Source organism: Oncorhynchus kisutch, linkage group LG1 (assembly GCF_002021735.2).
Source record: "Oncorhynchus kisutch isolate 150728-3 linkage group LG1, Okis_V2, whole genome shotgun sequence".
In the NCBI taxonomy this organism is placed as follows: Eukaryota; Metazoa; Chordata; class Actinopteri; order Salmoniformes; family Salmonidae; genus Oncorhynchus; species Oncorhynchus kisutch.
Window position 1 is genome coordinate 42505345 of NC_034174.2, and position 15812 is coordinate 42521156.

Below are 15812 nucleotides of genomic sequence, written 5' to 3' on the forward strand. Positions count from 1 at the left end.
CACACATTCAGAATCATTCACACCTTCTTGAAGGATTCCATCCATCTCTTTAAGGATTCAAGTGAAGCCATGTGCTAAACAGAGTGAGTACGGTAGAGTACTAAACAACCAAAGATTAAGACTAAACGCTGGTTATACTACATCTATCAACATGTCTGTAAAACTTGTCGCAATGACATCATGAACATTCTATTGTTGCTGGCTAGCCAGTTCAAATAATGACCATGTCATATAGCTGACAATGTCTTAACTTTAGCTCATTTGTATTCATTATTAAAAGAAAATAAACTCTCAACAAGATCCTTATTTACAAGTTAAACGTGAGCTAATTACAGAAAACAGCTGATGGTTGTGAGTGTGACAAAATAAAAGCAGGGCATTCTACCGGAGAAATGTAGAACTTAGACACTGTCTCGTTGGGCTAAAGTTATATCCCAATTTGACTTTAGTGCAGGTCATGTTGTTCTTCACATTACAGTCTCTGGTAAACACACACTATATCAAATAAAATCAAAGTGCATTTGTCACATGCACAGGATAGAGAAGGTGTAAACGGTACAGTGAAATGGTTACTGGCATAGTATTTTGTTTAGACATGTAGCTAGCTAAACAATGAACCATAATCCAAACTCATGTTACTACCCTGCATGAATCTGCAGGTAGCTAAAGCAAACCAACTAGGTTCAATGTTACCTAGCTAGCTAACTTTAGGCTATAATACTAGCAGTGCAAATGGCTCTAAGATACTAATAATATTACGACACAGCCAGCTAACTTTAGCTAGCTAGCAGTACGCGTTAACTTGCAATGAAAAACGACTAACAAAATTAGAAACTTATAACATCTGAAAATGTTGTTGGCTATATTCTCATACCTGTCCGTATACATGGATGAGTGCTTCTCCCTCTCTGTCACAGATACCATGGTTGCTTTTAGTTTGAAGATGTAATCCGGAGACAGCTGTTTAATACAACAGCCATCTGCATATCCATCTGCATATTTGTAAAAGGCTGAATTTTCCCCATCTCCTTAGAAATCATACTCTGCTTCCACCGGGCATTCCACTGATTTCAAAACTCAGTTCTCCAGAAAGTCGAGAGCATTAGCAACACTTCATATCATGCACTTCATATTATGCAGTTCATGATATCATTAAAAAAGCCATGTTAGAAAGCATGACCTACACATACTGAGCAGCTTATGTTATAGACAGAAGCATGCTACATGGCAGAACAATCCAAACTCATCTCTTCGCATGTCCAGCCCATCAATTATCACAGTCAATCATGGCTAGCGGGAAGGTTCCTAACTTTTTCCAAGGCTAAACCAACTAGGCTCGTAATTTAACACTTTGATTTGTATTTACAGCTAGTATACAGGTTTTTTAAAATTAATGCACATGAATGTTCACATGTTCCAGAAGGCATTTCTGACCCCCCAAAAAATGCATTTTGATTCAAAAAAAAAATTAAGTTGAAAAGTCTCGCCTGTTAAGTAGTGCCGCGCGACATATGTCTAGTTTCCTGAAAGGTGTCACATATTACCTTCACTTTGGTCTTCCAACATGTTTGAGGAAACTGCGCAATAGCCTCTGACTGCGATGTGAATAGGCTATATTCAGTAGCCTATATCCCTGGTATAGTCCCCATCTCCCCTAATCTGCATAGGATGCACTCATAAATTCACATTTTAGCAAGAGACATTTACAGTAGTGAGTGCATACAATTTCGCCAGTTATCAGTTGCCGCCTTCATCCGCCATTCCAGACATTTGGGAGATGGGACTCCTGTATCTGCTTGGTCAGCCTTTGAGGACGTGTGGCTTTGTAATTGGATTTGTCCATCTCCTAGACTGGCTGCCTGCCAGGGTTTGAGGGCCCAGTCTACCCTAAATTTTCCCATAACCCTGGTTGGGGGCCCTAACCGGGTGTTGTCAACCGCAGCCAGCTGAGCCTGAGACTCACATGGGGCGTCACTGAGGTAGCATGCAAGGCAGAGCAACACTACCCGCTAAATGTGCTGCTAGTCACAGAATGTTTCAGAGCTCTCAAGTTATGATTTCATCAAATGTTCACAGTCAAACAACCAATTATAATGTGCAACTCTGGTTATGTTCCTGTGTTTGGTCCAGACTGCATTCTCACTGGCAGCGAACAGCACCATGAAAAGAATTTAAGTCGGACAGAGACCACGCTTTTTGAGCGAACCACAGTGATTTGTTTAGTGCAGATAGAACAAACCGAACTAAGGGGTAAATGCACCAGAGTTCCGAAAAGAAACGCAACAAACCATTTTAGTGTGAAATTCCCTTTTGTTTAGCTTTTTTGAATGAAGCATAAAATCAATAGTTATTTCTGTCTGCTTATCAAAGTTAGCTGGCTAACTCATTGATCCTGCTTTGTGCTAAGTTCATGGATATGTACAGTTGTTGTTTCACATCACACACACAAAGGCGCACAGACACACGCAGTTGGGATTTGTGTGGATATAGTATTCTTTTACGCAATGCAGGTGCTACCGCAGCAGGGGTGCTATGGTGTAGATATACAGCTACAGGAAAATGTCCTAACATATACCGAGGCATTTTCTCAATTAGGAGGTCATTTCTATCACAATGGCCATAACCAGTGTCTCTATAAATATATCTATTACTGTAATAGCAGACACCTATTCAGTCAGTTCAGTGTTTTATTCCCCTCTGTAACTGTCCATTAGGTAGGTAGCAGATGCATTTAGAGCGAGGACTGTTATTATTATTATAATGCACCTCTCCCTCCCCTCTCGCGGGATGTTCCCTGATTCTGGACAGGGGGGGGGGGGGGCACTGTCTCTGGGCTTGTCTCGCTCTCTCCGCTGTTATCCACGCGTGGCTGGTCACATGCCACCTTACACAGGCGCACACTCCGACATCAGTTGGCACAAAGCAAGGCAGTTTCCTGTGAACGCTCGTCTCGGGTGAGCCGTAATTGCTATGGCATGTCTTTACACACCCTTTGGTTGAATTCACAAATGCATCTCTATGTCTCGCTGTAATCCTCCAATGTCTCTCACTCTGTGGAAACAAATGGCTTTAATGAGGGCATCAGCATCCAGCCAGTGACAGGGGCAGAGACGGGCAAAGATAGAGGTCGACAGGAGGAAAGGGTGGCGACAGACAGACTGGGCTCAGCTATGATGGCCATAACAATCACCTCACATCGATTTCCTATGTCTAGATGTGTCTCGACACACAATTCTGCCTTAATCTGTAGCTGATTTTTGCAATAAGCGTTGTTGTTATTACCATAGAAGACAAACGCAGAAGTGCAGAAGGGGAGAGAGAAAAGGGAGAGGGGTGAAAGGGTGGGTGGAACATGGGGTGAGGGGGTTGGGGCATTATTACTAGCCTGGTCCAAGATCTCTTTGTGCAGTCTTGCCAACTTCTATGGTAATTGTCATGCCAAACACCACAGGTGTTTACAAGACAGACAAAAAAACAGATCTAGGAATCAGGCTCCATTATTGCTTACACTGTCATGATCGCATGACAGTGAAAGGTCAAAGCATTTTTTCTTCATGATGAATACTGATTAGCAGAGGGGCGTCAACCAACCCAGACAGTCATGGAATGCAGATCTACTGCAATAAATGTATTTTACGGTGGAGACAGAGGAGGAACACAAGCTACACCCACACACCTTCTCATGCTTCTTCTCCGAGACTGATCAGATGAAATTAAACTGCAATAATGTCTTCCTCTGTGACTACTGTAAATAATAGGCTAGCATACCTTCACTTACTAATACATTGCGTATCATACTTCAATGCCACACAGGGACGGACTAGACATCTGGCATTACAGACAAATGCCAGATGGGCTGGTCCATTTTAAGGCCTGTGGGTCTTGTCTAACTTGTTTGGTTTTTTTGCACACAATTATCACTATCTGGCTAATAATTGTTTATGCATCAAATCAGATCAAACCAAATGAAGCATTTAAGCATAAGACCTAAATGGACGGACTCCAAATGAGTCTAATGACAGAGGGAGGGAAAATGGTCCATGATCCAGGTCAATCAAACCTCATTCAGTGGGTTTTACTTTCCAGTTGAGAAGGAATGGGGGGTAGAAGGGGTAGATGAGGGTGAACAGCAGTGCCTTGCTGCAGTGCATCTAGAGGTTTGTTAAATGGCCTGTAACTGAGTTGTAGTCGAGCTGATCCACTGAGATGCTTTCAAACGCATGGAAATATGTGTATGGATGCAAACCAAGGTCAGTTAACAGATTGCAGCTGGGTTCCACTTCAAACACATCAGAAACTGTTTTCTCAAGTCTGGCTAGTATAGCCAGCTACTATTGGACATGAATATGAAAACAGGCTTAGTAATTCAATAAACATTCGTGCACAGTGTCAACCATACATACGCTCATACAAAGACATCAGTAGCTATGCACAGAACAAAGAACTGTGGTCTATTCCAGTCTGACCTCTTTACCTGCTGGATAAATCACACTGTATTGTACTATACTGTATATTAGGGCTCCCGAGTGGCACAGCAGTCTAAGGCACTGCATCTCAGTGCAAGAGGCGTCACTACGGTCCCTGGTTTGAATCCTAGGCTGTATCACATCCGGCTGTGATTGGGAGTCCCATAGAGCCGCGCACAATTGGCCCAGCGTCGTCGGGGTAGGCCATCACTGTAAATAAGAATTTGACTTGCCTAGTTAAATAAAAGGTTAATAAAAATATCCATCTGGAAATAAAAAATGATTGGTAATATTATTCTAATAAATTTACTGTAATAAACTCGCCAAGATGCTTCAAGGACTAAAGACATTTTAACACGTTTTGATCATTTCATGAGTAAATGTGATTGTCTGTGTAAAGGATCATGGGCAGGTGTATAAAGGTAGTGGTGAGACTTGTGAACTCTTCTTCGTTAACATTTTTCACACATGACACCATAAATGGAGGTTAGTTTTGGTTAATTCTGACACATACCAATAGTTGACACATCCTTCATAGGAAGTGACTAGGTTAATGAGCGGTTGGACAACATACCACACACACCACAGCCAGTGTCATGACAAGGTAAATAATGATGTCATCGGTCACGACCTGTCAACGCAGTTATTAGAGGTTTAACAGCATTGACTCTTCGTCATGGTTACGGAAAGTTGGTTGGTCCACTCTGTTCAAGTAGTGGTGCATGACTCCAGGAACCAATGCACGGTTCTGACTGCCTGCCTGGTAGCCGACATGCCTACCGATGCCTGGCTGTGCCCCCACCCCCCTCCCTGGCTAGCTCTCTCTTTGCTGTAAAAGTTGCGAGAGTTAGTATTCTCGGAAGTAGCCAATGGCAACTAGCTTTCTCAATTGCAAAAATACTGATGCTTGACACCCAGAAATGGGGGTCGACAGGCAAGGAGTCGAGGAATCAATTATTTTGGAGTCGACTCCCCAGCACTATTTTTTATTTTTTATGTTAACCTTTATTTAACTAGGCACGTCGGTTAAGAACAAATTCTTATTTACAATGACGGTCCACCTCGGCCCTCCCCTAACCCGGACGATGCCGGGCCAATTGTGCGCCGCCCTGTGGTATGTTCAAGTCCCCCAAGAAAGTAGCCTGGTTCCAGATCTGTCTCTCCAACTCATACGGTCAATGTTGGAGCCGTGACACTGACCGAAGGAGTTGGCAAGACGGCACAAACAGATCTGAGACCAGGCAACCAAGAAATAATCTATGTCCAGAAATCTGCTGCAGGTCTGGAAATAGACAGCAATAAAGGGCTGCTGGCTGACTGCACCACAGTAAATGTTGTTTAGTCAGCTACCTACTCAGCACTATTAGACCCCGATGCCAGAGTATAGCCCTTATAACTCCCAACTGAACTGATCCCAGACAGCCTTGCAAATGAGCTTAAGCTGTCAGCTTAAAAGCTTTTCCTGAAACTGAGACGTCCTCTCAGCTGTGATGGCCCTATCGCAGTCAACACACGCACTGCCGTGAACACACACGCACCCACCCGCACGTACACAGACATGTATGAACGCAGGCATAGACACACATGCATGCACGTGCACACACACACACAGAGCCAACCAAGACTTCCGCAGATGACAGCAACATGCCGCAGCGTGTAGCTCCATTTCTCATTAAAAAGCAGTGAGAGCAGCTTCGTTTCTTCATGATGCACTATGGTCATAGCCTGCTCCAGGGGGGATGAAAGGGTTTCAGCGTTTGCTCTTTGCTGCAAGTACAGTCTAAAATTAGTTATAATATTTCAATCTAAGTAGGATAATACACGTGTCTGGCATCTGCTTGACACAGCATCGTACCCTTGAGTTGTGAGCAAAGATCACTGCATTTCTTACTTCAGTACAAGGTAGTGTACACTACAAGGTAGTGTACTGACAAAAAGTGTGTGGGATGTTGTTTGTTAGGAACATGTCTAACAGAGAGGGGCCCCATTGTGGCATGTATCAGACTATTTAGTTGTGGAATTCATCAGCCACTTGTCTTGAGGGCTATATTGCCTGCCTTTTCTGTTTCTTCCACAAACAGGTTGGAGGGTAGAGGATTGTACATGTGGTCCGGTGCGGCTTGGTTGGTAAGAGCATGGCTATAGCAATGCCACGGTTGTAAGTTCATTTGTTGCAGAAAAATCTGCCAAATAAATCGGTATCTGCATTTTTTGGTCCTCCAATAATCGGTATTGGCGATGAAAAATCATAAAATCGGGTCGAACTCTAATACACACTTACTAGTTCTCTCTCAATCTCATCCATGGGTTTTGGTGGTCCCATCTTCTACAGTCACAGGTTACGTCCCAAATTACACCCTAAAGTAGTGCATTATGTAGGGAATAGGGTGCCATTTGGGATGCATTCACATACTGTATTTAGCATCAGCAGAGAGACACTAAAACCATTTCATGGTTCCATAATTCATGCTGACAACATACATTATTTATGGCGTTTCTGAACTGTTTGCTGGGAGAGAGAGAGAGATTCCCCAGTCAGACCCTCTATGGTTCCAGGACTAACACATTTTTATTTATGAGTGTCTGAAAATTAAAGAAGATGATGTAAAATGAACTTACTCCGGGGCCAAACATTATACAACGTTATTGATTAAAAAGGACATCCCTGGTTCTTTCACTGTCTCCTCAAGACATCTCGCCGAAAGCTCTATTCTCATCGCTTCGAGTCAAGTAACACTGAAACATGCATGAGAGCATCAGCTGTTCCGGACGACTGTGTGAACACTCTCCCCGCAGCCGATGTGAGTAAGAACTTTAAACAGGTCAACATTCACAAGACCGCAGGACCCGATGGATTACCAGGACGTGTACTCTGAGCATGCGCTGACCAACTGGCAAGTGTCTTCACTGACATTTTCAACCTCTCCCTGTCCAAGTCTGTAATACCACCATAGTCCCTGTGCCCAAGAACACTAAGCTAACCTGCCTACATTACTACCGACACATAGCACTCACATAGCCATGAAGTGCTTTGGGAAGGCTCACATCAACACCTTAACCAAAAACCCTAGACCCACTCCAATTTGCATACCACCCAAACAGATCCACAGATGATGCAATCTCTACTGCACTCCACACAGCCCTTTCCCACCTGGACAAAAGGAACACCTACACCTACTTAATGCTATTCATTAACTACAGCTCTGCAGTCAACACCATAGTGTTCTCAAAGTGCATCACTAAGCTAAGGACCCTGGGACTAAACACCTCCATCTGCAACTGGATCCTGGACTTCCTGACGGGCCGCCCCCAGGTGGTGAGGGTAGGTAATAACACATCCGCCACGCTGATCCTCAACACTGGAGCCCCTCAGGGGTGCATGCTCAGTCCCCTCCTGTACTTCCTGTTCACTCATGACTGCACGGCCAGGCACGACACCAACACCATCATCAAGTTTGCCGATGACACAACAGTGGTAGGCCTGATCACCAACAACGAGACAGCCTTTAGGGAGGAGGTCAGAAACATGGCCATGTGGTGCCAGGACAACCATCTCTCCCTCAATGTGAACAAGACAAAGAAGATGATTGTGGACTACAGGAAAAGGAGGACCGAGCACGCCCCCATTCTAATCTACGTCGCTGTAGTGGAGCAGGTTGAGCGCATCAAGTTCCTTGGTGTCCACATCACCAACATGGTCCAAACACACTAAAACAGTCGTGAAGAGGGCACGACAAAGCCTATTCCCACTCAGGAGACTGAAAAGATTTGGCATGGGTCCTCAGATCCTCAAAAGTTTCTACAGTTGCACCATCGAGAGCATCCTGACTGGTTGCATCACTGCCTGGTATGGCAATTGCTCGGCATCCGACCATAAGGCACTACAGGGGGTAGTGCGTCCGGCCCAGTACATCACTGGGGCCAAGCTTCCTGCCATCCAGGACCTCTATACCAGGCGGTGTCAGAGCAAGGCCCTAAAAATGGTCAAAGACTCCAGACACCCTAGTCATGGACTGTTCTCTATGCTACCACACAGCATGGGGTACCGGAGCACCAAGTCTATGTCCAAAAGGCTTCTTAACAGCTTCTATCCCCAAGCCATAAGACTCTATAACAGCTAATCAACGGGCTACCCAGACCCCTCTTTTACGCTGCTGCTACTCTCTATTATTATCTATGCATACTCACCTTAATAACTCTACCTCCATGTACATATTACCTCGACTAACCGGTGCCCCCACACATTAACTCTGTACCCCCTGCATATAGCCTCGCTATTGTTATTTTACTGCTGCTGTCTATTTGTTACTTTTAATTCTCCATTTTTTACTTAACACTTATTTTTCTTAAAACTGCATTGTTGGTTAAGGTCTTGTAAGTAAGCATTTTACTGTAAGGTCTACTAGACCTGTATTCAGCACATGTGACAAATAGCATTTGAAAAGATGGACATTGAGTCGTTCCATATGACTTCAATCACTTTCTGACTCTACCCCTTTTGATTTGAACGAACTTTCCATATATGTTTGCCCATGGTAAAAGTGGTCAGAAAGTTACTTTTTGGACCTAAACGCCAAAATATTCAGGAGAGAGGTGCTCAAGATTGACCCATGTTGCATACCTTACCCCTTCACGAGACATCTGTCTTCATCACTGGAAAATATAAACAGTTACGCTTTCAAATGACTTATAACTTACAAACTGGGTCGTCAAATGAGAAAAAAAGTTTAACACAAAATTTTATTTTTGGTTTGTTTAAAGTCAATTATCTAAAAATATAAACTCAGATATTTTTCATGATCAAATATGTTGTAGAAAAAAACATATTTTACAAAATCTGAGGTGTTTGTCTTGTGCCCACCATCGGTTGAGACACAGCATACTCTTGAATACAGGGTGGGTATCATGTTTTTGCTGAGAAATGTACTAACATGTGAATACAATTAAAAATGTCTACTTTCAAATGGTACCACAAAGATGGTTGGGGGTCCACACATCACAGAATGTTGATTTAATGCTGCAATATGTAACTTCCATGGAAATGTGAGTTATAGATTTGTCAGTCTCATTGAAAGCAAGTCTGAGAAGCAGTAGATCTATTCTATTTCCGCAAATGTTATGCTTCCCGTTTATTAAAATGTAGTTTTTGCATCTTTTACTTTCGGTTTTGTACACCAGCTTCAAACAATTGAAAATACAATATTTTGAGTTATGGAAAATATATTTCACAGCTGTTTAGATGGTACAATGATTCTCTTCACCAGAGGTATTGAACTCTTACCCTATACGGTCCAGAGCCTGCTGGTTTTCTGTTCTACCTGATAATTAATTGCACACACCTGATGTCTCAGGTCTAAATCAGTCCTTGATTACAGGGAAACAATGAAAAAAATGCAATGGAACTGGCTTCAAGGTCCAGAGAAAAATGTTCGAAGGCTCTACACTGTGCTTGCTTGTTTTGTCACATATACTGACTATTCGAACTTCAGCAACCAGGAAATGGAGGGATTTCTGCACATTGCGTTTTTAAGTGGGAAAACCCATTGTTATAAATTAAACTGTCAATCCTCCATAAGTTATTGAAATCCTAGCAATCTATACTGAACAAATGTATAAAAAGCAACATACAACAATTTCAAAGATTTTACTGAATTACAGTTCATATAAGGAAATCAGTCAATTGAAATAAATAAATTAGGTCCTAATCTATGGATTTCACATCTCCTTCGCATAGAGTTGATCTGGTTGTTGATTGTGGCCTGTGGAATGTTGCCCCAATCCTCTTCAATGACTGTGCAAAAGTTGTTTGATATTGGCGGGAACTGGAACACGCTGTCATACATGTTGATCCAGAGCATCCCAAACATGCTCAATGGGTGACATGTTTGGAGTGTGCAGGCGATGGAAGAACTGGGACATTTTCAGCTTCCAGGAATTGTGTACAGGTCCTTGCGACATGGGCCTGTGTATTATCATCCTGAAACATGAGCTGATGGCAGCGGATGAATGGCACGATGAAGGGCCTCAGGATCTTTTTCACGGTATCACTGTGCATTCAAACTGCGACCGATAAAATACAATTGGTTTGTTGTCCATAGCTTATGCCTGCCAATACCATAACCCCACCATGGGGCACTCTGTTCACAACATTGACATCAACAAACCGCTTGCCCATACGACCTTATAAACGTGGTCTGTGGTTGTGAGGCTGGTTGGACATACTGCCAAATTCTCTAAAACCCACGTTGGAGGCAGCTTATGGTAGAGAAATGAACATCCAACATCTGGCAAAAGCTCGGGTGGACATTCCTGCAGTCAGCATGCCAATTGCATGCTCCTTCAAAACGTCAAGACATCTATGGCATTGTGCTGTGTGACAAAACTGCAAATTTTGGAGTGGCCTTTTATTGCCCCCAGCACAAGGTGCACCTGTGTAATGATCGTTCTGTTTAATCAGCTTCTTGATATACCACACCTGTCAGGTGGATGGATTATCTTGGCAAATGAGAAATGCTCACTAACAGGGGTGTAAACAAATGTGTGCACAAAATTTGAGAGAAATAAGCTTTTTGTGCTTATGGAAACTTTCAGGGATCTTTTATATCAGCTCATGAAACATGGGACCAACACTTTACATGTTGTGTTTATATTTTTGTTCAGTTTAGGGAATACAATAGACATTCACATTCAATTGGACATTTGACAGTAGATGGACCAGTGGCCATGTTTCTGATAGTAATTGGGAATTAAATGTTCAATTGAATTTATATTTAAATGGTGTACCAGCTAAAACGCAGTTGTCTGAAGAGAGGTCCATTCTATGAATTATATTTATATCATTGAAATGACACCCACCCTGTATTCTAGAGCATGCTGTGTCTCAACTGATGACAGGCACAACACAAACCTTTTTTTAGATAATTGACGTTAATAACGGTTTTTAAAAAATGAACAAACCACTTTTTTTTTTTTTATCCCAAGATATGAGAATTTTTGATAACCCTGTTAATAAACTTTAAATAAAGAGCATCTCTATCTCCTGAATGTTTTGGCATTCAGGTCCAAAAAGTCACTTTCTAATAATTTCGACCTTGGGCCAACAGGTATGGAAGGTTTTGATTAAATCAAAAGGTGTGCAGTCAGAAAGTGATTGAAATCATATGGAACAGCCTCATTATTAGAGGAATTATCCTACTGAAATTACCCTAAAGTGAAAAGGTGGTGATGCATCCTCATGATGATCCACTGCATTGGTCAGAGTGTATGACCTTTAGTCTCTGAGACACTAATGCGGTCTTCATAACCAAGTGGGAAGGTGATATTTACCACATAGAACTCGGAAAAATCAACTTGAACGCCCCCCCAACTCGTAATTACTAGTGGGAAACTCATCTGTCATCCGAGCTTCTTCTCCCACATGCTGACGTCGCCTTCTTCGGAAATGACCTCGATTGCAGCGTTTTTGGCAGTTAAATGTAAAACATTATTTATAAAACGCAATCTACTAATATGGTTTTTGAACACCTTAATTTGTTTATAAGCATCATAACTGTACTTTTAGTTTATGGTTGACGGGGCTAGTTGACAATTGGCGTTTATCAACGAGTTCAAAGCACTTGAATGCATCCAACTAGTATTTACGACGTCACAGCTGGTAATTACCACCGTCCAGCTTGGTTATGAACGTAGCAATCACATTTGCTCCTATCGACCTGGTCTGATTGGTCAAAATACCAGTTAGTGAAAAATATATCAGAATTTGGCTGCCTATCTCAATGTATCACATTCTCTACAATGAAGACAACCTGGCCTTGGTTTGAGAGACTAGCTATCTGAATGAGCCGTGCTGCTGTCCTTAACCTCTCTCACACACGTTATAATATTTCCCTTGTTAAGGATACATTCACAATAACTTTCGTCACAAATTGTTTAACATGTTAATGCTGCATAATGTGGTGTTATACATTTTCACTATGCTGTCGGAATGTCTGAAGTATCCATACATCAGTAGAACTACTCACGTAAAGTGCATTGTGCGGAGATTTTACCCAAATTATGTTGAATAAGAGTTCTGTTGGAAATGTGTGTTTATTTGGCTACTGGGACCTCCTGACCATTATATATATATATATATTCACAAAAAACGGCCCAAAACATTCGCATAAGAAATGCCTCTGTTCAAGATAAACTAAAAACATGCTGTTGATGCCATTAATGTAATTCACTCTCGAATTACAAGTTATGCAAGTGTCTACTCTAGCGATGGGTCGTTCGCGAAAGAACGGATCTTTTTGGTGAATCACAAAGAGCCGTTCATTTGGCTACCTGATTTGCATACTGTTACTGTTTTTTGTGTTGTTTAAAAACGATTATCTGCAAATAAATCACTCTCTGAATATGTGAGTCCTCGCAGCAGAAACAATAAATAGTAGCGAGAGCACGTCATTCTGGTCCACGTTCATTTTTGCAGTGCATAGAAAATTCTTACTTCCCCTTTTCTTGCAGGCAATATAATACTTTGGCCAGGTAAAAAAGTATTTGAACATGCATATCACGATCTGAAATAATCGTAGCCTACTTTGGGGGTTTTAAATGAGAGCTTTGCAGTTTTTCATGGTTCTAGGTCGATTTTCAAACATTTTGAATGAAGACCATCAAAACACAAGCAATTAGATTAGGAAATTACCAACCTTTCACTTGAGTCTCGTAATCCCCAATAATCTCCTTGTCCTTCTTGACTCTCGTATGAGATGACATGATTCTTTAGGAATAGATGACGGAAACCTATACACCTCGCCTCGCGACACCACAAAGTATCCTAGCCTACAAATCTCTTCGGCAAAAACCGTGAAATGCGTGAAGCAGGGAGGGCTACATGCGTTTCAGAGATTTCCAGGGTCTCAAAATGCACTTGAGGTTGCACAGCGATCAAGGCGACGTTGAACTGGTTAAAAGTGCCAAACAGATCTGGACAACTCCCCTCTTTCCTCAACATAACATTTTTGAATGTCCCAACAACAACACAATATGAAGAATCCGCATATACTACATTTGGTAAATGATATGTTTCAATATAAACACCGCCTTGCAGTGGGGGTGCATGAGCAAGAATCGCATCGTGCAATTTTCCATACGCCTTTCCAGCCACCCTTTTTCTTGCGAGGTCTCTGTCTGCTGCAGCAAGAGTTGGATGCAAAAGTGATCTCAGACTCCTCCCACACACCCCTCCCTCACACACACTCACACACTTACACACATGCAAAAGATCATTACAGTACAGTGGTTATGCACGTGGTGACAAAGCAATTTAGGAGTGTTGCTGATATATGGTGACAGATTTGAAAATGATGAGATTGAAAGAGGCACATCATCGTTAGCACAGACACTGGTGACCTGGAAATGATGGTGTAAAATAACCTACATTTGCAGGCTGCTTTATAGACACCAATGCAGCCCTCTGAATACAGCCCTCATAACAGAAGAGAGAGCTATACTGTTGTAGGCTAATTATAATATCAACATTGTTTAAATGTTGGATAATATTTGCATGTTTCATAATTCAACAGCCTTGGCAGTCATAACATAACAAACATTGTCAATGACACAGAATTAATGTTATTATTATTGCTATGACTAAACGGAAAGATTAAAGGTTTTTCTTGTCTCTCTGCTGGAAGGTATTATTCAGCAAGCCAAGCATGAGCCTTCATTGTGGCTGAATGACTCACATTTCTTCGTAGCCTTCATTCTAAAGGCAGAGTTTGGAGATTAGATTTACCAGTAAAGCAAGATTACTTTGCACTTTCCCAATTCTGTGTCATGAGGTGTTCTTTTTTCGACCATTGCTGATTGTCAAAACCTCGTGCACAGGATCATATGTGGATATATGTGTACAGACATGTTTAACATATTTGTATTGTCTGAAGGTTTGTGTCTACTGATAATATGTGGAGTTTGCTAGAATTGCATTCCTGCATGGTATAATATCTTACTTCGGGTAAAGGTATTCATGGTAGGTGGTAGGTAGCCTAGCGGTTAGAACGTCGGGCTAGTAACTGAAAGGTTGCTGGTTAGAGCCGACAAGGCTCTGTCAATGTGCCCTTAAGCAAAGCTTAAGCAAGGAACTACACCCTAATTGCTCCTGTAAGTCGCTCTGGATAAGAGTGTCTGCTAAATGACAATATATAAATATATATATATATATTTTTTTTAAAGTCTTATTTTTAACATCATCCAAAATAAACAGTAATGCACTGAAGGGTTTCACAGCAAAGGAAAGGATCGAAATCAGAATGCTACGTTGACAGTGGTACAGTATACTGTATGAACTCGTATGGTTCCAGAGTGGTATTTTTAAAAGATAATTCTTTCAGACACTTGGAAACAGATATTAGCCTGTGGCAGCCATCAACAGGACTTTGAACTTAGCCAAGATGCAAGATGTATCACCATGCATTTGCAAATACCATTTGTGTGACTCTTGAAGGAGAATCTTCTCTTTTCCAAACCGGGGGAACCCCCAAACTCTTCTAACTCAACTCTGATCCCAAAGGCATTGCAGCGAAGGAGCCTGGGAAACGATAGCATCATCGCTGTTCTTGAGGCCCAACAAGGCTCCATTGTCCATTTCCCATTCAGTGGCTGCATCCAAAAGGCAACCTATTCCGTATTTTGTGCACTACAGTACCTTTAACCAAGACCCATAGGACTCTGGTCAAACATAGTGCACTATTGGGATTAGGGTGCTATTTGGGACGCATTCTGAGTAATTCATTCATTCATGGGCCTCTTTGGGAGCAATGCTGGTCAACCTCTACTGTAATAAGTGTTTTAAGACCAGTGATGTAAAGTACTTAAGTAAAAATACTTTAATTTACTACTTAAGTTGTTTTTTGGGGGATATCTGTACTTTTCTTTACTATTTGTATTTTTAGCAACTTTTAGTTTTACTTCCCTACATTCCAAAAGAAAATAATGTACTTTTTACTCTATACATTTTCCCTGACACCCAAAAGTGGCTTTTTAACCAATTCAAACATCCCTGGTCATCCCTACTGCCTTTGATCTGGCAGACTCACTAACAATAAATGCTTTGTTTGTAAATTATGTCTCAGTGTGTGCCCCTGGCTATCCGCCAATAAAAAGTATGAAAACAATTGGGACGTCTGGTTTGCTTAATATAAGAAAGTTGAAATGATTTATACTTTTACTTTTACTTTTGATACTTAAGTACATATTAGCAATTCCACTTACTTTTTATAATTAAGTATATTTAAAACAAAATACTTTTAGACTTTTACTCAAGTAGTATTTTACTGGTTTACTTCCACTTTCACTCAAGTCATT

At 41.6% G+C, this 15812-nt stretch overlaps 1 protein-coding gene across 6 annotated transcripts in view; it reads right to left on the reverse strand.

Moving 5' to 3' along the window:
• The window catches only part of LOC109893430 (SLIT-ROBO Rho GTPase-activating protein 3-like), a 67097-nt gene extending 53438 nt beyond the window's left edge, over positions 1 to 13659 (reverse strand). For 2 of the 6 annotated variants that reach the window (XM_031825002.1, XM_031825012.1), the window contains exon 1: positions 13157 to 13651. In XM_031825002.1, coding sequence (XP_031680862.1) covers positions 13157 to 13223 — 67 coding nt within the window. In that variant the 5' untranslated portion in view covers positions 13224 to 13651. Of the gene's footprint in view, positions 1 to 13156 lie in introns of all 6 variants that reach the window. The other 4 variants (XR_004210016.1, XM_020486655.2, XM_031825008.1 and 1 more) reach the window with 4 other exon arrangements.
• Positions 13660 to 15812: the final 2153 nt, after the last annotated feature.